The sequence below is a fragment of the Beta vulgaris genome, chromosome 8, assembly GCF_026745355.1.
Source record: "Beta vulgaris subsp. vulgaris cultivar EL10 chromosome 8, EL10.2, whole genome shotgun sequence".
NCBI classification, from domain to species: domain Eukaryota; kingdom Viridiplantae; phylum Streptophyta; class Magnoliopsida; order Caryophyllales; family Amaranthaceae; genus Beta; species Beta vulgaris.
In genome coordinates this window covers 51,893,157-51,916,505 of record NC_079209.1, presented here as the reverse complement: position 1 = coordinate 51,916,505, position 23,349 = coordinate 51,893,157, and the positions used below count along the sequence as shown (strand labels likewise).

General features: G+C 33.2%; 3 protein-coding genes across 3 annotated transcripts; 1 reads left to right on the top strand and 2 right to left on the bottom strand.

The window, feature by feature from the left end:
* Positions 1–308: 308 nt before the first annotated feature.
* Positions 309–6,944, bottom strand: LOC104901723 (cellulose synthase A catalytic subunit 7 [UDP-forming]). The gene is made up of 13 exons (XM_010689322.4): positions 6,781–6,944; positions 5,449–5,644; positions 5,094–5,293; positions 4,712–4,802; positions 4,261–4,369; positions 3,917–4,183; positions 3,350–3,695; positions 2,989–3,252; positions 2,466–2,678; positions 2,164–2,377; positions 1,876–2,072; positions 1,330–1,683; positions 309–1,028 (listed from the first exon to the last, which is right to left on the bottom strand). The coding sequence occupies exons 1-13, from the start codon at positions 6,853–6,855 to the stop codon at positions 444–446; spliced, it is 3,111 nt and encodes a 1,036-aa protein (XP_010687624.2). The 5' UTR covers positions 6,856–6,944; the 3' UTR covers positions 309–443.
* A 1,339-nt stretch (positions 6,945–8,283) lies between these two features.
* Positions 8,284–13,669, bottom strand: LOC104901722 (translation initiation factor IF3-4, chloroplastic). The gene is made up of 9 exons (XM_010689321.4): positions 13,274–13,669; positions 13,148–13,187; positions 13,006–13,065; positions 9,832–9,884; positions 9,544–9,599; positions 9,417–9,450; positions 9,224–9,296; positions 9,035–9,127; positions 8,284–8,724 (listed from the first exon to the last, which is right to left on the bottom strand). The coding sequence occupies exons 1-9, from the start codon at positions 13,531–13,533 to the stop codon at positions 8,494–8,496; spliced, it is 900 nt and encodes a 299-aa protein (XP_010687623.2). The 5' UTR covers positions 13,534–13,669; the 3' UTR covers positions 8,284–8,493.
* Positions 13,670–22,111: 8,442 nt separating this feature from the next.
* On the top strand, positions 22,112–22,789 carry LOC104901871 (putative F-box/LRR-repeat protein At4g15060; the record flags this gene model as incomplete). Its single annotated transcript, XM_048635391.1, has 1 exon — positions 22,112–22,789. A coding segment is annotated over exon 1 (678 nt), but the record flags the coding sequence as incomplete, so codon positions are not given.
* Between the last annotated feature and the right edge of the window lie 560 nt (positions 22,790–23,349).

The following is a 23,349-nucleotide window of genomic DNA, read 5'->3' as shown; positions in this document are numbered from 1 at the left end:
CACTTCTTAAAACATCTTACAGACTTACGATCATTGTTATTTTGTATGTCAGGGAAATCTAGGCTTCTGCTACTACTTCCTGGTCAGATCATTTTACTTCTTTTAATTGATTTTGATATGAAATGGGATCATTTCTGCAAGTTAATTGTGTCTGCTAGTGTATCGAATTACTTATTTTGGCGGCCTCAGTTTTCCTGTTCTGTTTCTTGGTTTGAGTTATATAGCTATTGGAATGAAGATTTTATTATCAACCTGTGTTTGTGGAACTTGTAATGCAGCTGTTATGATTGCATTATCTATACTTCCCCTTCAAAAAAAACCAAGTATAAAATTTACACAACTTCTGCTGACAAAAATATTTGGTGCTACATGACCCAATCAATACACTACTGTCATTGCTTTCGTGGTGCAACACTGCAATGGCTGTTACAGAAACTACAACTTCAGCAATTGAGTCCACATGCCTTCGTATCAGGACCCTTTGCTCTTACAACAAACGGGTCAATCCGCACCCAGAGTAAGGAGAATATAGAGGCCAATAGAATTGACCATATGACAACAATGGTTGGTGTCCTGTTTTGCCTCCCCATGAGACCTTTAAGGAATGGATAGAGATGGACAATCACCCAAAACGCGAAGAAAAGCTTTCCAAAGAGAGGTCCCCATGACTGGTATCCACTATTTATGGCATCAGAGATTCCAGCAACGACTCCTACTAAGTTGATGATTAAGATTGTGGTTGGAGGAATAAGAAGAGTTGTCCACTTAAAGGTATAGAGTTCAGAAAATTCATCCTCATCATCAACAGTCTTTGATGTGACTGTAAAGTTAGTGTCAATTCCAGCCAAAATCTTAAGAAGCCCTTGTATGACCGCGAACAGATGTGCTGACACTCCACCAATGACCCAAAATTGCTCATTTCTCCACCATTCTTCTATGCTAACTCCACTCCACTTGAGCTCAAGAATTCCAGTGGCAATGATTGACATAAAGAGTCCAAGGTAGAAAAGACTTCCAAAAGTGCTAATCTGCATATTAGACGAAAGCAAATTAAAATATAGACTTCCGATAGAGATGAAAGACGATATACAAAAGATGAAATAGGAGGAAACATTTTATAGTAATACAACCACAATTGCTTAATAGGATTAGTCAAACTGAGCTATCAACTACTTATGAACATTTGAGGAGCTTTAGCATTTATTCTCTACATCTGAAGTTGCTTTTCTTTGCCTTTCACATGTATGGAGAAAGATATTGGAAACTTTCCTTGAATATAATGCTATAGTATATTTATTGAGCTTGTAGTACAAGGAGAAATATTTTTACCGTTGGCATGATGAATTTTCCAGTGAGCAGACAGATGGCTGGAAGTATACAATAGGCAAGCAATGGCAAGGAGGTGAAGGGGTAGATAGTAGTGTTTACATATGCAAAGCGCTCAAGAAACTTTAGTTTTCCTCCTTTATACCCATACCATAATGGGCTGTGCCGACTGAAGAAGATTTCGACAGAACCAAGGGCCCAACGAAGCACCTGGTTAAGCCGATCAGAGAGGTTGATAGGAGCAGACCCTTTAAATGCAGGTCTTTTCGGCATGCAATATATTGACCTCCAACCACGGCAATGCATCTTGAATCCTGTTAGGATGTCCTCTGTAATTGATCCATAAATCCAACCCAACTGGACATCCAATAATTAGATGTTAGAGATTATTAAGTTTTACTGATTGTTGTTGTTTGCAAGATAATTGTATGATCTATGGTGTATTTTGAAGACATAAACATGTTGACAGTTCTTCACTGATGTGATGGCTATATCATTAGTTCAAACATAGAGCTACTAATCATAATTTTCTGATGCTTAGAGTTTTACCTCGATACCCCATTCTGTTTTATCCTCATAACCACAGCTAATGACATGAATGGCTTCCTTCAGGAGTGCTGCTGGACTTGATGAGGGAGGAACCCCTCCATCAATCATCAAGGTTGAAGTCACAAAAATTGCTGACTGTCCAAATTTCTTTTCAAAATTCATCTGGGACATTAGGAGCTCCTGATCGTCCTCATAACCTATATTAGTAAATATATGTTAGTTCTGCTGAAAGTTAACTGAGGTTGAAAGCTTCTGTCATCTAGTAGGTACGGAGATTGTGTACAAAACCTTGAACGTCTATGTTAGCATCTCCTTTTGCACTAAGTTTGGACTTTTGATGCTTCTTGCGGCGACCAAAACATGGGCAGCAGGCACAACTTACCATCTTTGGCCTCTTTGGACGTTTAGGTGGTTCATAACCATACAAGGCTTGCCTTCTGAAGACACATCCTGTTCCCACATAGACAGGTCCTTGAATTCCATCTAGTCCTTTCATGTTAATCTGACAAATAAGGACAATCACTCTTTAGAATACAATATCTATAAAATATGTTATTGCCGAAAATTTTAGGCTATGACAAGAAGCTTACATCAAAAAACACTGTATTTCTATTGGCATATCGATCATTCTTGTCTATGCCATCAAATCTTTGAGGAAATTGAACATAGCAAACTTTCTTTCCAGTTTGTGGATCCATCAAGAAACACATTGCTTCCCTAACCGCCTTACTGTTGTTCAAGTAGTGGTCACAATCCAAATTTAACATGAAAGGTGCATTCGTTAGAACTGCAGCGACACGAACCTGCAGGTTTGAAGGTACATTAATGTTCCACAAAATTGCTAATTTTTGTAGTGGCAGCCATATCTTTTTATTCAATAAATCTATAAATGATCTAGGTGTTTCTTCCTTGGTATTTTTTATGCATTTAAATGAACTTTACTCACTTTGATGCTTCTAATTCAAGATATAAAACCTGGATCCGAGCCTTAAATTTTGAAGGCACAAATATTTAAAGGTGACCGTATTTTTCTTCCTACATCTTTCTTTTCATTTTCATCTTTTTCTTAGATGAAATTACTTCACCTGTTACTTCTGAAGTTCTAATACTTACCAAGGCATTCATTGCACCAGCTTTCTTGTGATGTTGGAAGCCGGGCCTCTTCTCACGAGAGACATAAACCAAACGGGGAAGTTCATTTCCTTCAGTGTCATGTCCTCCATTCTGTCCTAGAAAAACTTGAATCATACCAGGGTGATCCTTTGTATTATTTCCGGGCCATGGTGTTCCATCTTGCATGATCCAACCTTCTGGAGGCGCTTTCAAGGCTTTTGCCACTAGTGCATTTACCCGAACCTTAAATTCTTCATAGGCTCTCTGGAAAATACAAGTACCACAACATTCAGCTTAGAACTCATACTATATAGCTATAAGTTAAACATGCTTGTATGAAGCCAATGCCACATAGCAATACCTTCATAGATCGTCGCTCCTTCACAAAAGTTGGTTGGACCTTGTCCTTGAGATAATCAATTTTATTGGAAAAGTAAAACTCTGGTGCTCTAGGTTCTATGGAAAATTTCTTGCAGAAAGGAACCCATTGTCTAGCAAATTCTGCAGTTTCTGAGAGTGCTTCAAAGGTAAGCATTGAAGCTCCATCATCAGAAATATAGCATGAGACCTTCTCAACTGGATAGTCCATTGCTAATATAGATAGAATAGTGTTGGCTGTACTAAGAGGAGGTTCTTTCATCGGATCAACCGTACTGACAAAGACATCAATGGGTGCAAGCATATTTGGCTCACCTTCTTTCTCATATCTGCACAACAAACTTGGAGTCAGAAACTTTGTTCAACATTGGGCACTTTTTGTCATTTTTATTCCATTATTTTCAGAGGGGATTTTCTTTTGTCCTTGGTTCATTCATTGATTATTTGAACTTCTAATTATGCAAGTCATCAGTGATATCATCATTTCAATGTCTATGCAATCTGAAAATTTAGCTGGTGCTATATGCAGAAGTAATGCAGTTGCTTTTACCTGAGTGAGAGGCGATCTAAGTATGTTTCTCGATCTATGGGGAACCATTTTGGGAACTGATCAAGGATCCATGAGAAGGCAAACCATATCTCACAAATCACAGATGTCAGCCAGAGCCCAATGGCATCATGGACAGGGTTCAGGATACGATATCGAAGGAACATAGCCAAAACAAAAAGCCGAAGAACAATCAGCATACGATAGGGATTGATCTTGCTAGATGCAATGGGTACCTTCCGAGATAGTGGTTGCCTTGCTTCATCATTCCTACATATATTTACACAAATCAGTGAGCAAATATTATATGGCTCAAGAGCACTATTATAGATTATGACAGTTTTTACATGGCGTTTTCCAAGTCATTATAATCTTCATGATCAGGCCCCAGATTCCCCTGTTGCAGTTTCCATTCATTCCATCCTCCATCTTTTTTGTCCTCCCATCTTGCACTTCCTGTATCCAGTTACAGTAAACATTATGGTTTTAAGTCTTCAAACATGTTGATATAGCTATGGCGTTCTACTAAATAAACTTTGAACATATGGCATTTTCTGTTGCTATTAGATCTTATTATTCGCCTTGTGATGGTGGAGTTTACTAGCATATATTTCAAACTTGACATAAATCTAGCAGATATTATGAGTATACATTGTTGCATACACGAGACTGCGAGAAATTTATGTTTTGATTGGTCTAGTAACTTCTATTGATCATTAGACTTCTAGCAAAGTAAGACACAGAAAATTATTTGAGCTCAGACATTAAGACTTGAGGTCGGAAAAAGCGAAACAGAACCTGGCTCAGACGTAGGATATGGATGCACACGCTTATGCAGTGTAGGCATGTGATCTGCTCCATTACCAGAGATTGGAAACTCCCCACTGACCTGCATATATGCATCAAAATGAATCAAATAATTGGTAATACTCCTTCCGTCCTATAATAATAAACTTCACATTTCTTTTTACAAAGTCAGACCTTATAAAGTTTTCACCATAATTTCTCAACAACGTATATAAAAGATACATAATCTTGTGAGATCGTGTTAGATTTATCTCGATATGTACATTGAAAATAACAACGTCACTAATCTCTATTAATACATAATAAAGTATAATAACGATCAATACAAGACTGTCCAAAAAGCAAATTGGGAAGGTTGTAATGTTGAACTCACATGTCGAGAGCGAAGACCAGCTATAACAGGAGGAAAATGAGCATTTTCTTCATCATCATGACCTCGTCCATAACTCATTTTCCCATGAAGCATTGCTTCAGCAACATGGTTGTTTTTATACTGCTCATCATCCATGTTGAACTCGTGCTCGATATCATCAATGTCTTCTTCTTCATCATCTCCCTCCACCCTTGGACTCCCTATTAACACCTCAATCGTTACATGTTCAGAACAGTTTAAACTGCAGTTCAAGCTACAGTCTTACCAGGCTCATTCATTGAAATTTGATGTAGAGAAAGAAAAGCTAAAGTTTTGTTGCAAGGGATAAACTCAATCATCTTTACTAGCTATGTACCTTTGAGCCTCTTGTATCTGGTCTTGCACTGAGGACAGTTTTGGCTGCCTTCTCTCCTTTCATACTCATAGCAAGGACGGCACACCGGAAAACCACACTCATTGCAAGCAACAAACAGGTCTCCATCAACGGAAAGTCCGATCTCATCTCCACATATCTCACAAACTTGTCCACTCAGATCCTTCAATGGTTTTGGCTGCATATACACAACACAAATTATTAGAATAGGCAGTGTAATTTTAACATAAAATTAGACGAATTCAAGACTGAATTTTTCTAACAAGCCCATTGAATTTCACCCTAACACTATTCTAGTCATCCATTCTCTTCTCCTTTCTTTTTTCTTGATTATCGAACTACAACAGATAATTTAAAAAAAAAAAAAACAACTCGGTAGTTTTACCGAACGGATTAAACTAGTCACTGAATGGATTAAAAATGTCATTACTGAATAGATTAAACTGCTCACGAAATAGATTAACCTCGTCCCTAAATAGATTAAACTAGTCACTATATTAAAAAAAAAAAGTGACATGTTCACCTCTTAATATGAGGCTTGGACCGTTCCTAATTTTAGGTTAAAATTAGGCGGTTTCTTACAAGACCAACTGTATACACAAAGCATCCACAAAAGATCAAGATCATACCATATTACCATAGATAACGTAAAAACTAACACTGAGTTCACTCCTACTTGACAAAACACATACAATAAGACATTCTAAAAAATAAAATGACCAATACTTAGAATTGTCGTGTCAGGTTAGAGATTGTCAGCTCTAAGACAATAATAACATATTATAACTTAAGCATCTTAGCATGGGTGATCTCTATAACACGTGTCAAAAACATTTGATAATCGAAAAAATAAATATAAAAATAAAGCTACAAGTACATGATTTTTTTTTACAATAATGCATCTTTTTTTCAACGCCTAAAGTTGGAAACATGTTTAACATACATACAAGTTCATACATGAAGTTTATACAAAAATTTCAATAATGCATCTTAACATATATACATGAAGTTTGTGTTTGTGTAATACTTCCTTTCTTTTTACTTGCAACAGTTTGACTTTCACGCTTGCCAATGCATAATTTCAACTATCAATAAATATAATTACCGATAAATAAAAATTATAAAAAGTATATATTCGGAAAATGTACATTCAGACGAAATCAAACAAGATCTCACATGAATATATTTTTCCTTAACTATAAATCACCAAACATAAATTAAGTAGAGTTAGTGAATAGTGTAAAAGTCAAACCGTTACAAGTAAAAAGAAACGGAGGAAGTATGTTTATGCATGATAAAAGCATTGTTGGTTACCTCTTCATGGCCTTGGATGACAACAAGTTCATTCCGGTTATGAGAACCGGCGACGAGGCCGGCGCTTGCTTCCATTGAGAGAAGGGTGGATGATGAAAGTGTATGTGGGAGTAATGAGGTATGAAGATTGTAAGGTTAAGGGAGGCTTTCTAATTTATGAATGAAGAAAAAGAGGTGGTAGGACATAAAGCTTAGTCTCTTACCTAATGGTGTAACATATGGTATATAGTTTGTTGTGGAGTCCCATTTGTTGATTGCCTTGAAGTAAAGTTACCTCTTAACTCTTGTTGTAATCTCAACTGTCTAACTCAACTAACTTTGCATTTCTATACTCTTGTTTTATACCAACGACTCACTACTAGTATGCGTACTCTTTTTTCTTCTTGTTTTTGTTTTAAGAATTGTTGTGTCTGCTACAAGAAATAACCAATTGTATGCTGGTTGATTTTGTAGTCAAAATATGCTTGATTACATCAGGGAGATTATTTTTCTTAGGCAACTTTAGTTGGTAGAAAAATACTGCCTCCTTAATATCCGATCCGAATTATCGGATCCGGAAATCCGTCGATCTGATCCGAAATTTCGAATATTCGATTCGAAATTTCGAATATCCGAGCCGAAATTTCGGATATTTGATTTGATTTTAAGATTTCGGATATTTCGGATCGAATATCCGAAAAATTCGGGTTTTCAGACCGGATACGGATAGAAAGGTTTCAAAAATGTCAACGGCCCAATCCGAAAACCCGGTGATCCGATCCGAAAAGTTCAGATATTCGAAAATTTCGAATCGGATACGGATCGCAATTCCTCTGATCTAATCCGATATCCGACATTGAACAGTCCTACTCACTATATATATATATATATAATTAAACATATATTTTCATTATAGGAAAAAGGGATGTTAAAATAACCTTGCAAAAAGCATATCACTAAAACCAATGTACTTTACTACATTTGAGCTTGAACACAAAGTTGAGTTAATAGGAAATTTCTTCAAACTAGGGTGTTGTTTGGTTGGAAGCTATTTCCCTTGGAAATACAAATTCCTAGAAAATACATTATGGGTGTTGTGTTTGGTTGGAGGAAAATGGGAAAAACATAGGAAATACAAATTCCAAGGGAAATAGAATTTCCCATGAAACATGGGAAATCACTCACCAAGCCCCCCCTTGGTGAGTAATTTCCTAGGAAATGCAATTTCCTATGGTGTCAACCAAACAATTTTGTCTAATTCCTAGGAAATTAACAAGGGAAAGAATTTCCGATGAAATGTAGATTCCCATGGGAAATTACTTCCCATGTGAACCAAACGAGGCCTAGAAGACAAGTTCTAATCTAGTAATCTCTTTGCAATTTCTTAGATTTTACTCCATCAAAATTTTTCGTTATATAGTTGGTATAATCTACAAATTTTCATCACGCCCTTGTGATTGACGATGATGTTATAACTTTCTCAACACTCGCTCAAAACTTAATTGGTTCACATTTTACCTTCCCTTCAGAAAATTGTTTTTTTTTCCATATAACTTTTACGAACAATATACTCCTGACCCTACCACAGCAACTCGAAGGTAATTTCTACAACCTTGAGTAAACCATGTGAGCCATACAAGGTACAAACTCTATCTCATTAATGCTATACAAAAGCTGTAGTTGCTATCATACTTGGCATAACGACGATTACCAGCCGCCTATCCCCCTCCGATCCTAAGATTCGTTAAACATTGATTTCAAAGAGCTAAAAGCGCCGGCTGAGACTTCTTCTGGAGTTGAAGTGGGATTCTTTTTTGGAACTTCTGTCTTTGGAGCTTCCGTCTTTGGAGCTTCCGGGGTCTTTTGCACAACATTTTTGTTCGGTACCAGAATCAGATATATAAATCTCTCAGTGATATCTTCTCGCTTCCGGCGATTAAAATTATTGTGCTCCTCAGTTGCAAGCTGCAAATCAGATCAATCAATAATCAAAAAATAGATCACTCAAAGCGGAAAATGTTTGGGTGGCCCTAGGTTGAAAACCCTAACCCTTTCAGGAGAGTTAGAGGATAGTAATTTAAATATTTTAGAGAGAAAATATGCCATCAAATTATAACATTCATTGTGCTTTCTCTCTATCTATTTCACAAGAGTTGCCACCCTTCAAATGTCATCCGATCACAATCCATTCCATATACAAACATAGGAAGAATCAAAATTATGAACTTGCAACCACATGTCATATCATCCATTTGGCATAGATTAGAGTGATTACCTCACCAAGCTCGGTTTGGAACTTTCTGATGAGCTGAACCGCTTTCTCTAAAAAGGCATTCCCACGTCCTTTCAAATTTACTATAACCTTCACCTGTAAACACGAACCGAAATGCTCAATGTAGTGAGCGACAATTGTAGAATGATGAAAACGGAGCATAGATGGTAGTCAATAGGAATGCTGAGTAACCTTGTCACCATCTTTTAAGAACTTCTGTGCAGCTCTGAGGCGCACAGAATAATCATGGACATCAATGTTGTACCTAAAAGAAAGTACAGAATAAGTCCAGTCAGGTAAGGAAGACTTTGCTCGCCTAATAGCTTTTCCATTTATAAGAAAAGAAAGTCTGGAAAAATAGGTATTTAAGATAGGTTGCTCTTACCCCATCTTGAGTTCTTTTAAGTCCATACGACTTGCTAAAAATCAAAAGCATAATTGAGTTAGTATCTTTGACATGGCTACATACATGAATCAGACAACTGGAAATGCTAAATAGAGAAGTCATTTACCAGCACTTTTCTTCTGCTGCTCCCTTTTCTTTTTCTGCTGTTCATATCTATATTTGCTGATTGAAATAAAAATGGCACGGTATAAGAAAAAGAAACTCGAAAAAAATGCAGCTGCTCAAATAAAATTTGCAAAACTGCAAATCACAAAGCCAGTCACCATAAGCCACTGTCTTGGTAAAAAAACAATTTAAAAGAAATAAGGCTAATCAATTTACATGGAGCAATAAAATTCTTATGTTCAGGGGGGGAGGAGGAATCAACGGAAACAAGAAGGATATGGCAACCTACTCATAGTTCATTATTCTGACAACAGGAGGATCTGCATCAGGTGAAACCACCACCTACACAAATGTAATTACTGTTAACCACTCAATCACTGTAGCAGTCAACCTCAAAAACTAATTAAGCTGAACCTGCAGAAGTAACCCAACCAAATCAATTTCCAACAAGAAAACTAAACTGTTTGGATCATTCATAGAAAATTCCATATTACTCTGAGAGAGTGAACACAAGCAAGAAGTCCAAAATCTAGGAAATAGTGAACTCATACACGGATACACCACCTCATTTTAAACAAGGGGGGTTCCAATTGGAAACAAAGCAAATTTTCAGATCAATAAAACTATGTAAGCTTATATTTCTTTAGTCTGATACTTTGTTATACCAAGTACCAAGCACTTGTGCTCTTGAGCCTTCTAATACCACAAAGGCACAAATTAAGACAACATGACTTTACACCCAAAAAACATAAACCCATCACTGAATGAGTAACAACCGAAAAAGAGGGTTGTGTGCAGCAAGCAAAACAATGGTAGCATCTCTAACGCAGTTCCACTTTCCCTCCCAATGTCAATCACTTTGTCTACCAATTTTTAGCCTTCACCCCTCCCTTTTTCTCAATGCCTTCAATCCTACACTCCATCTCTCACCTTTTGAGTAATTATAAAGCATTGATCACCTATCAGTATCAGCATGAATTCCAAAGAAAAAGAGAAATCCCACTCCCTTGCACATTCAGTTTCCAATTGTAGCACATCACTGGTCTTAAATAAGAAACATGCACTTTGCAGTCTAAAAGCACTGGATGGGTGCAGCAACTGCAAGCCTACAGATAGTCACAATTATACATCACAGCCATTCCTGATGGTCCTTATTATACAGATATATGATGTTTTAAGAAAAAGGTCAAGAGTTACACCAAATTTGATAAATTTCAAAGGTGAAATCCCCAGCTTAGCCTTATAAATCGTCCATCTCTAAGACGGTTCAATTGTATGCAACCATAGTCAATATACTTCTAGGGCAATTGGGTAAGAAATTTATTGTCACAGGCCACAGAATACTACAGATAACATGACAAACCCACCCTCCACAACAATGTTCACACCAGTGTCTTATATTGACTCTAAAAAATCAAAATGCTTCAAAGCAAAGTCCCATTATTTTAATGGTTTGGTGGATGGTAACAAATGTGAAAATGGCAATCCAAATGATATGTTCTGTATGGAATCTCATGCCAATTTCCATGTTAATACTTGTTTATCCCAAAACATATCATTTTCTTCATAGAATCCATGTTCTAAAGTGGTTATGGAAAACATTGGCAAGTGACTTTGTTTACAAAATTGCATATAGATTCATTACCATTAGTGGACTACCAAACAGGCAGTATGGACATTGTTCCAAGGAGGAATAGGTCAAAAGTAACGATTAGATTTAGGAAAATCGCCCCACAATAACTACAAAATCAATTACAGGGCACATATTTATGGTCCGAAATTTTCCTTAAGTACCAATTGAGATCATTTCTAGACCATTAATAAGTTTAGTATTGCCCCTTTGTAACTCTGAATTTCCTAAGGGCCTTGCCTCCCAATGTTGCACACATGCTTGACACCTCGAATGGATAAGAGTGCTTGGGTAGAAATTTTAAAAGATAAAAAGTAAGATGTGTCTTGTCTAATACTTCTAATAAGTCTGAGATTCCAGCAGTTCCAAAATATATGAACAACAAAGCTTTATTATCTTATTGAAACCAAAGTTAAATAAAGGCCCCCTATACTTATGACTCAACATTCATGTAGATTTAGGGCTTCAAATCCGATGTATACTAATATCACGTCGGGATAGGCTATTATGTGGTCAAGCCTTGGGTCCAATTTAATTTCTCAGGTACATTTGAGTAATAATTAGGTAGTATCCCTTGAATCTCTAAATAAGAGGTCATGTTAAATTAAGGGTCATTTCTAAAGAATTGAGTTAATATATTGTAACCCTACTTCACTTTTCAAATTTATGTCGCTGCCATGCCACAGACCCAGAAGTTGTCTGTTTTTGGAATTCTTAGTTAGGGACTTTGCTTGGAAGCAGCATAACATTCTAACTTATTAAATCTATAATGTGGTCTAATATCTAATATAATACCAAAATAACAAATAAAAATTATAATACGACGGTTTTTCATTTAGGAATGAAAGTGGTAAGCACATGAAGGAGAAAAGAAGATAGTATAATTCTACAATAATGTTCATAATATAAATATAAATTAAAATCTATTACAAACGTCCATCCCCTGATTTTAGTTAGATTTATCGTTTATCCTTTTCCACTCTTCACCTACTCTACTTTGGCAATAATGTACTATTTTAGATACTCTCCAATATACATTTTCAAATTCAACTTTTTATAACTTTTACTTATCAACAATCAAAGTTTTTTATGCTCAAAGTTCGCATTGGCAAACGAGCAAAAAGTGAAATAATAGATCTTAAAAAAACAGAGGAACTATAAATATGTCGATGTGGTTTTCACTCAAAAACTGCCACCTACTTAACATAACGACTTAGCATCACGCATGGGTTGTAGACACATTGTACTCAGTGTGTTTACTCCTTTAATTCATAAGTGCTTGTCTATCTTCTCTTTTGATTTGTCCCTTTTTTTACCCTATTCAATCGAAAAATGTAGATTCAGCCAATCAACTTTCTCTGTTCTTGGATTTCTTGCTCTACTACCAGATAATGGTTCAATCCTAGTCACTAGCTATGCTTTTGAATCAGCGCAGACCAGTATTACCTAAATTGCGGTATAAGATTGGGTAACTAAACAAAATTTACTATCTAGTACTGTTTAGTTAGCCCAAAAGAACCATGTACAAGTTTGCTACTTATAAATCCATGTTCGCGAAACTGGCATAACACACACTATAGGAGCAAGAGAGTACATACATGGACACGCGCAATGCACCATCATTTGGAAGCAAATATATACATTCACAAAACATTCTATAAGCCCAGCAGGGAAGAGTGGGATTCTCAACAATTAATAACATGTAGTGCATACATTTTAAGCATTTCACCAACGAAATGTAGAAAACAATCTTTTTTCGTGTAACTTGCATTAGTTGAGCCAAACATTGCAGAAAACTGTGCTGAATCAACATATACAACAATAAAAACGTACCAGATCAAGCTCTAAATCCTCAGCTCTTCGAATAGCTTCACTTTTCGATAAAACTCCAACCTAATTCAAATCAATTTCATACAAATCACCAGCCAAACCAAAAAATTAAAAAAAAAGTCACAATTAGAGTCCAAAAACTAACCATATTTTGCTGCTCGTCAATTAACCTAACTTTATCTGACCTATTTCAAAAATTCAAGAATTTAGCAAAAGAATCAATCAACAAAATTCAACCGCAAAACAAAAAAAAACAGCAATTAAAGCTAACCTAACGGAAGATAAGCCGAGAATTGTATCATCGTCGGAATTATTGGGAGTAAATCGAGCAGATACCGAAAGACGGTGAGAAGAGGAGAGAGAAAGAGGGAAAGAATGAAATTTGAAGGAAGTAATGCAGAGGCGAAGGCCAAAGAGATTAGATTGAAAAGAGGAGAGAGAAATAAGAGGTGTATTTGGAGGTTTGAGCTTAAGACGGGATAATAATGGCGGAGTAAAGATGTTGCCTGCAACAGTAGCTACAGCAGCCATTGTAGCGTAGGCGTTGTGCGCTTCTGAAATAGCCTTATCCACACGCAGTCACTCACACAGACACTCTCTCTCTCCGCAGTTTTCTCGACTTTGGGTTGTTGCACTGTGTAAGATTGTAAATGTTTACGTGGGCCAAGTTGTAAATTGGAGGGGTGGATTATCATCATCATATCATCATATCATATCATCATATATATAATATTAAAGCAAGAAAAAATTGTCCTACGTGGCAAGACATCAACCTTCCTCTGTTCTCCTTCACCCTCAACTTTTCGACCTATTGCTTGCTTATGCCACGTGGCATTGCTAAAAATAATTTTAACAATAATCAATTAATTCCTTCGATTGTGTAACAATGAAGGAAATAATATCAACTACAATAACTAAAGTAATCAATCAACCAATTATCAATTAAGAAAACAAATCAAATATTATCTTTTTTTTTAAAACGAAAATCATATATTATCTTAGCGGTCATTCTTATTATTTTCACAAAACCAGTTATGGAATTATTTTCAAGCTAAATACCAATTTAGAGGAGAGAGAAAATATACAATGAAAAAGATGAATTGATATAACAACTTTAAGTTTTTAACTAATACAAGATACTCAAAAAGTCAAAATATGAAATTTCAAATATAAAACAAATATTAGCTAAGTACAAGCCAATGGGTGCGTTGGTATAACAACTTTAAGTTTTTCATCACACCTATCAAACTTATATAATATAATTAATTTAAAAATTACCTAATTTCAAGCCAATGGGTACATTGGTCTAATAAGTTATTTTTTTTAATATTATTCACTTTTGGTAATGAATACACACCATTATCATGAGATGCTAGCCCCTTCAAGAAAATATGCAAATGTAATAATAATAGTAATGCAAGTTTATTTTATTACCAAACAAGAAATAAAAAGATGATTTTTGTTGAAAAATATAACACACCATGATTATGACTAGAGATTACATATAACAAAAACAATAACAACTCAAATATTCAATTTTTAGTCCCAAAGTGGTTTAGGTAAGCTAATATGATAATCATAAAAAAATCATATCCATGACAAATACATACTAAAAGTATTTTTTTAAAAAAAACAAAGTTAAAGTGAGAGAGGTAAAATAAGAGTTCATCTATATATATGTTCAAGAAATTGAATTAGGTAAAAAAAAAAATGAAAACCAATATATAAGCATCTGTCTAGTTTAACTAATTTTGACATAACTATGATAATATAAGTTTGGAAAATTTAGATAAGATTAAACAAATTTAGATATAATAATTAAGTATTTTTCAGACAACTTAAGGGAGAATTAAGAAAATGTCAGACAAGATAAGTTGTTTAAAGATAAAAATGGATATTTTTCTCACTACTAAAAAGTTAAGGTCAAGAGTACATTAAAACATTAACCTATGGCAATTCTCTCTCCAATTTATTGGATATATATTAAGGGCCTGTTCTCTTCGGCATAAAACAGCTGAACTGAACTGAACTGAACTGAACTTATCAAAGCTGAACTGAACTGAACTGAACTTATCGGAGCTGAACTGAACTGAACTTATCAGAGCTGAACTGAACTGAACTGAACTGAACTGAACTGAACTGAACTGAATTAAATTGAATTGAATTATATTACATTGAAATAAATTGAATGTAATAAATATATAAATAATATTTTAAACAATAATAATATGAATATTAAATAATAATTATAATGATAAGTATAATAATGAATAATAATAATAGTAGTATTTTGAATATCTTTAAATGATAGTTATAAATAAATAATATTAATAATCATAAATTAATAATAATAATAATTAATGATAGTAATGATAATTAATAATAATTATTTTATATTATTTGTATTAATATATTAATACTTGACGATGATATATAATAACAATAATATCTAAGAAGTAAATTAATATTACTATTTTAATAATTAGATTTAATAATTTAAAAATATTTAGTAATAAAAATAATGATTGGGTTGGACCGCGAAAATTACATCATAAACCGTCTTGACGCGATTTGATTGGTTTATGGGCTAAAAAAAGTGGGTTTATTTGTGCTTTGACCTAAACCATGTTCCTCCTAATAATAATAGTAATAATAATTAGTAAAGCTATAATAAAAAAAATATATAGAAACAACAACAACAATAATAATAATAATAATAATAATAATAATAATAATAATACTTAATAGTAATGATATACTTCCTCTGTTTATAAATAAGTGCAACACTTCTTGTTTTCACGTTTGCCAATGCATTATTTTAACCATTAATATCTTCAATTATCAATAAGTAAAAATTATAAAAAGTTGATATTAAAAAAATTCACATTCAGACGAATCTAACAAGATCCCACATGACTATGTTTTTCCTAAAATGTAAATCACCAAAGCTAATTAAAGTTTAAACTGTGAATAGTAAACACTATGCAAATGTTGCACTTATTTTGAAACGGAGGAAGTATATTTAAATAATAATAATAATAATAATAATAGTAATTAGTAAAATAAATTATACCAACATAATAATAATAATATTTAACAAAATGGTTATAAAAGAATAGAGCTGAACTGAACTGAACTGAACTGAACTGATCTGAACTGAACTGAACTGAACTTATTGGAGCTGAACTGAACTGAATTGAACTTATTGGAGCTGAACTGAACTGAACTGAACTTATTAGAGCTGAACTGAACTGAACTGAACTGAAAATAAGCTGGGGAGAACAGGCCCTAATATATTATTCTATTATTGCGACTAAGAAGGTTGACAACCTTAGGCTTAGGGACTAGGGTCACTCAAATATTTTCCCACATTCTTACATTCAAATGAAACAAACGATATAAGTACATACACTTATGAACTTACGCTTGATACTAATATCATTTTTAAAGAAAATTCACACACTTTGAATTTGGCCCATTCTATAAAAATTATAAAATAAAAGAGTAGGAGAGAGAGTGAAAACATGACACATGTGCTTAAATTATAAAATAAAGCTTTCTTTAATTTTTATAATAGTTTGCGAATTATTTTGCAAGTTTTATGAAATATCCTAAAAAGAAATATGTTGCCTGTATTAAGAAACTAAGAATAGTAATTATTTTTCTTCAATATAATCCAATATTCTTTAACTAATTATTCTTGCAAAAAAAAAACTAATATAACTGTTCATAAATTTAACATCCTAAACTCAAATTATATATGAAAGTATGAGTGAATCATGAAGTAGTTGACATTATAGGATATCAATAATTATTTCTTATATGCATGATTAAATATAGTTTCCTTGCTAAAATAGATATTTCTCACTTATTCATCATTAAAGTTAAGCAGCGCCATGATTTTCTTATATAATTAATATTGTATAATACTCATTCAGTTAGATGAAATGGAGAATGATGTAAGATAAAATATATCATCAAAATTGTGGTCATTTTAGGGAACTACAAGTAAAATAATTATCTTATAATTTTATATAAAAGTAATGTTACAATTTTTAAACCATAAATCGTGTGGACGATATTAGACTGGAAAGAGAGATATCTAATGAGCATTGCGACACTAATTTAGAAGGTGAATCAACAAGATGAGTTAATTGTCAAGCTTATATGTAAAAAAAAGGGGGGGATTTATAAGTATTCAAGTTTAATTGGTTTATAATAGAGTGAAACTGTTTTGAAAAGATCAAATAAAGTTATTGAATTGGAAAAGTTGTTAATTTATTTAACTTTGTTTTGGTTTTTTTTTTTCTTTATGTAGAAGATAATATTGAAATGTACATCTTATAAAGAACCTTAAAACACACATATATTATACAAGTAGTGCGTATTTATATTTGTTTACATTTTCTAAATTAGTCTTATGAATATTAAAACTTTAGTTCGCTTAATATATTCGAAAATTGGTTTTAGGAAGAAATTAATGAATAAGGGTTAATTGTGGACCATTGAAGTCACTTGAGGTAGTCTTTGGAGGTGAAAAGTAAATTGAGAAACCCTGTATTATACTCATTCCGTCAGATGGAATGGAAATAAGGTATGATACAATATATCATCGAAATTGTGATCATTTCAAGTAGTAACGGGGAATAAGGTATTTAGGAAAAAAGTAGAGTTGGGAAACCCTGTATGATACTCATTCCACCAGATGAAATGGGGAATAAAGTATGATACAATATATCATCGAAATTGTGGTCATTTTAGGTAGCAACGTGGAATAAGGTATTTATACCCCGTATGGTACTCATTCCGTCAGATGGAACAAATTTCCTCGAGGTTTCAAAAAAGGCAATTTTAGTTGGTCGTGTGTCAAAAGTCAAGGACAATCCCTATCGCATGGTGGGTTTGTATCTCCCGAGACCAGTTTCAGTCATGGCCAATTTTATGTAGCCATTTCTCAGTCATTGGTAAAAATTGCCAATAGTACTCCTATATCAGAAGATAATGGAAAGTCTAATACTTTAAGGCCATTTCGAGGAAAAAATGAAGATGTAATGTAGAGAGAATTTCTGAGACGATTGACCCCCCCTGGTTACTGGGATGAAAACCAAGTTCGTGCAAATTTTCTCCCTGTTGAGGCGGTTGAAATCCTTAACCTTTACCATCTCAACCCTTAGATGATGGCTTTCTATGGGGCTACACCAAAATTGGTATGTTCTACTAAATAAGACCATCACTTTATTAATTTTTTTAAGAATTCCCATACAGTTGTTGGCGATTCTATTGTATCGGAAGTGTGGAAGAAAATCTGGAATTCCAATCTTCCTCCTAAGGTGTTGTTGGCTTTACTTATGATGATATAATTGCTTCTGACTATATTATACTTCCTCCGTTCTTTTTCTACTGCAGCAATTGGGTTTTCACGCTTGCCAATGCTCAATTTTTACTATTAATATCTTTATTTACTATTTAGTAAAATTATACACATTTGATATTTTGAAAGTATATATCAAGACGAATCTAACAATACCCCACATGACTAGATTTGTCTTTACATAAAAATAACAATATATAGTGAAAGGGTATGATAGTGAATGAATAGTGTAAAAATCTCATTGTTATATTAGACTACAAATGGATGAAGTAGCTTCTTAAAACATTTTGTTTTGCTCTAAAAAGAAGTCTTCCAAAACATATGAATATCATGTATCTGTTAAACAACTTTATAATTAATATAAATGTGTATTTCTCTTAAATACAAAGTTTTTGATCAAGTAGACGTAAATAATCGTTTATATGTTTTCAATGTAGCGGATATATAAACATTTTTATTGTATTAAAGTTCCCGTGCATTATGCACGGGTCCAAAACCTAGTTATTCATTAATATCGTTGATGTTCATCTATTTGAGGTTAGCGGTTAGAGGTTAGCGGTTAGTTTACACGTAACTTTGTTTTTTTTTTTTGACGACAAAAAAAAGTTACGTCGGGTTGGTATTTGAAGTTAGACTAGTATATGGGTTCAGAGGTTATCTCAGGCTGGTATCGTGTTTTAGATTTGATATGCATTTTTTTTCCACTCCTATTAAAATATATTAAGGAAAACTCAATATTTAAAAGGTACAAATATAATAATGTGAACACTTAAAAGCATGATTAAAAGTTGGTTGAGATGGTAATTGTGTCACGTATAAAACAAGAGGTTACGGGTTCAATTCTTGTTGCAAGCTAATTTTACTTTTGTGAATTGACATGACTTATGTACATTGGACAATTCTAGTGGACTAATAGAGGTGTCGCGTGGCGTATATATAGATGGAGTATTAGTTTATCCACTTTTTTTTTCTGTTTTTAAAATGGTCCTATCAATTTTATAATATTATCTTTATAATAAAAAAAATTCTCACTCTACTTCTCCTAACCCACACCATTAACATAACACGATAAACAATAAATTGATAACTAATTAACAAAAATATAGATAAGTTTCTAAGTGTTGAAATCCATTGAAAACCCACTTATGAGTGTCCCACATTGGAGAAAAAGGAGAGGATAAACCACTTTGTAAGATTAGGAGTTACTCTATCACCAATTGGTTTTACGATGAAACCTCCTAGCTTCTAAGTGGGCTAAACTCTCCTCCTCCTTATTGGATTACCCATCCCTATTTTCATATAATCTAAAAATTAACATGGTATCAGAGACGATTATTGCTCTAACCTTTCCAGTATAATTTTCGCGGTCCAACCCAATCATTATTTTTATTACTAAATATTATTATATTATTAAATCTAATTATTAAAATAGTAATATTAATTTACTTCTTACATATTATTGTTATTATATATCATCATCAAGTATTCATATATTAATACAAATAATATAAAATAATTATTATTAATTATCATTAATTATTATTATTATTATTAATTAATGATTATTAATATTATTTATTTATAACTATCATTTGAAAATATCCAAAATACTATTATTATTATTCATTATTATTACTTATCATTATAATAATTATTTAATATTCATATTATTATTGTTTAAATATTATTTATATATTTATTACATTCAATTTAATTCAATTTAATTTAATTCAATTCAATTCAATTCAATTCAATTCAATTCAGTTCAGTTCAGTTCAGCTCCAATCAGTTCAGTTCAGTTCAGCTCCAATCAGTTCAGTTCAACTTCAATCAGTTCAGTTCAGCTCCAATCAGTTCAGTTCAACTTCAATCAGTTCAGTTCAGTTCAGCTGTTTTATGACGAAGAGAACAGACCCTACGTATGGATTTGAAAGACATTATTTTTTGGTAATTTTAAAGACAACTTAAAAGCAAAAAGATAGAAGGAAATTGGTTGTTGGAATTTGCATGTGATTTATTTTGTTTTTCACGATAAGGTAATTTTTATATAACTTAATTTTTTTTTAGTTAAATTAACAAAGAATTCAAAAGTCAAACACTAGTAAATTGAACAGGATTTTTAGTCAATCCTTCTTAAAATCTTATAGTCAGTATAAACAAATGGGCCAATGCATTGAGTGCATCAATTCAACTTTTTTTGTTCAATGTAATTTTTTTTTTTTTTTTTGAAAGCTTGTTCAATGTACTTCATTTACTTGTAATTGATGATTTTCATTTCCATCCTTTTCATTGGACTAATTAAGCGTTTATTCTTTATTTAGCATTAGAAGTAAATGAATCTTGATGATAGAAGTACTAATTAATCCTTCTTAAAATCATTCTTATACTCCCGTTTCAAAATATATAAGGCATTCGTGCTTTACGAAACTTTGCTTTAACCACAAATATCTCTTATAATATAATAAATGAAATTACAAAATTCATATAGTTGGATTCGTCTTGAAAAATACTACAATAACATTATTTTTTAAAATTTTCTATCAACACATATTGAGATTAATTAACAGTCAAAGTTCGACCTTGAACATAGTACGTGTCTTATATTTTGAGATGGAGGGAGTAATTGTTAACATTGGGCTAAGTAATGGTTTTCATCCGCCACTTTGTAATTAATTTATGTTTAGCATTAGTAGTATAAATGACTTTCATCATTACTTCAAGTTACATGTACTCTTAGAACTTGGAAGCATTGGAGAAAGAATAGAGGTACTTCATTTCACACACTATAGTTTGCCCTCCAATTTAAAGTTTTTCTGTAACGTATGAATACAGTTTAGCTTCTTAATTTTTTTGATTGATTTTTTTAATGTATGTTGAGTAATTTGATTAATGATATAGTGTAATATGGGGTTACCTATGAATTCTTTCATAGCTAATTGTGGAAATTTGTTATTGTAGTATGAATTGCTGTTTATCATGAGATCGAGAAATTGCTGTTTTGTAGTGCAAAACATGAACTCCATGCTAGTTGCGTAGTATCCATATCTATCTAATATTTAGTCCACATTGCATTTTCTTTTTTGAGGAGTAGTCCACATTGCTCATAGTTGTTGTTAAATACTCCCTGTTTCATTTTAATTGTTACACTTTGATATTTTACACTATTCAAAAATTTCACTTTGACCATCATTTTTTGTGATTTATACGCGGATGAAAATATAGTCATATGAGATCTTGTTAGATTCATCATAACATGTTTTTTATTAATATGTACTCTTTATAGTTTTTACAAATACAAAAGATATATGTCTTCAAAGTTTTGCATTGGCATGTGTGAAAAATGTAGGTGTGTATAGATTAAAATGAAACAGAGGGAGTACTGCTTATGATGAATCTAGTTTGGTATAGAAATTGTCAAGCTATATCTAATGTTATACTTTGTCCGTTCTCTAAAGATCTCCCACTTGTGCTTTACGTGGGTCTCCAATTATTAATATCTTTTATTGTAACCAAGGATGCCTTGGCTTAATGGTTAAGATTGAGGTGTTGTGGACGACTGGTCACAAGTTCAAATCTCCCCTTATGAAAAATTAAGATTATAAAAATACAGATTCTCATGAGTCCATCAAAATGTCGTGTGATGAACGGGAGGATCTATAGGAAACTAAGAGAGTATCTCATTAGCTAGATTAATAATTTGGCTAATATATTGGAATCTTGTAATTTTTATGCAGAGAAATGATTCAATCAAAGCATCTTAAAAAACCTTTCAACTTGGAAACTGCAAATCGGATCAATGAATTACCTGACAAACTTCTCTGTCATATTCTTGCATTTCTCCCAACAAGATGTGCTGTTGCTACAAGCATACTATCAAAGAGATGGATGTATGTTTGGACTGACGTTCCTGTCCTTGATTTCATGGATCTTCCATCTTCTATGACAAGCTCAGACATCAACTTCAATGAAATACAGTTTGTTAGATTTAAGAACTATGTTAACAGGTTTTTACTCCTTAATGGATCCCCTTGTCTAGAACGCGTCCATTTTGAGGCCTACAAGGGGTTTCTCCCTATACATGTCTATGAATGGATGCTTGTTATAGCTAGGCGTTGCGTTCTTGAGCTTTGTGTTATATCTAAGCATTTTTCTGTCAAGATACCCTCAAACTTCTTTGTTGATAAAGAAAAGTTAACTGTCCTAAAACTAGAAGGCCCATTTGAGCTCGACATGCTGGCTTCATTTGATCTTCCATGTCTTCAGATCCTTTCTCTTAGTGAAGTTGTGTTTTTGAACAAGGATGATCCTTTGTCCAGCATCTTATCCAGTAGTGAAGTCCTTAAAGAACTGAATATTGATCGTTGCAAGGGACTTAAAGAGATTTCAGTTAGTTCCTCTTCACTCAAAACACTGAGAATTGTAACACTTAATATTGAAGAAGCATTCCTGATCAAAACACCTAATCTAAAAGTTCTTCACCTATCAATTCGTCGGATCCTGCAATCTGTGGTGAATGAGCTATGTTCATTGGTGGAAGCAAGACTTCACATTTGGACTTCAACCGTCAGATGGATTAAGCTTCTTCAGAAAATTTGTTACACCAAGACTTTGGTACTACACAGTATTATTCTGGATGTAAGTCCTCCTATCTCTCTGTATGCCGTCATTTTTATCTTATAGTTGTTCTATGTCTATCATAAAACCTTCTTCTAGATTTGTTTTACTCCATAATGTTCTCAATTTTTATAGATGATATGTCGTATGCTCATTGCTCAGGGTAAGTGTTAACTATTAGGATTATTGAGTAATGTAGGAATAAAGTTAAATAAATTCAACTTCAACAGCATGTTCAATTCAGCTGTTTACTCACATTCCTTTTTATCACCCCATAGAAAACCTTGAGTGGCCTAAGTTTCTAATAGTATCCGTTAAATTATGATTCGTAGGGTTCTAATTACCATAATCAGCTGCCAGTA

Coding starts and splice junctions, on each gene's coding strand:
- LOC104901722 (XM_010689321.4), bottom strand. CDS start 13,533: ATGGCTGCTGTAGCTACTGTTGCAGGCAACATCTTTACTCCGCCATTA. Junction 13,066..13,147: donor TTGACGAGCAGCAAAATATG/GTTAGTTTTTGG, acceptor GATTTGAATTAG/GTTGGAGTTTTATCGAAAAG. Junction 9,297..9,416: donor TTAAAAGAACTCAAGATGGG/GTAAGAGCAACC, acceptor ACTTTCTTTTAG/GTACAACATTGATGTCCATG.
- LOC104901723 (XM_010689322.4), bottom strand. CDS start 6,855: ATGGAAGCAAGCGCCGGCCTCGTCGCCGGTTCTCATAACCGGAATGAA. Junction 5,294..5,448: donor CAGATACAAGAGGCTCAAAG/GTACATAGCTAG, acceptor AGGTGTTAATAG/GGAGTCCAAGGGTGGAGGGA. Junction 3,696..3,916: donor TTAGATCGCCTCTCACTCAG/GTAAAAGCAACT, acceptor TTTGTTGTGCAG/ATATGAGAAAGAAGGTGAGC.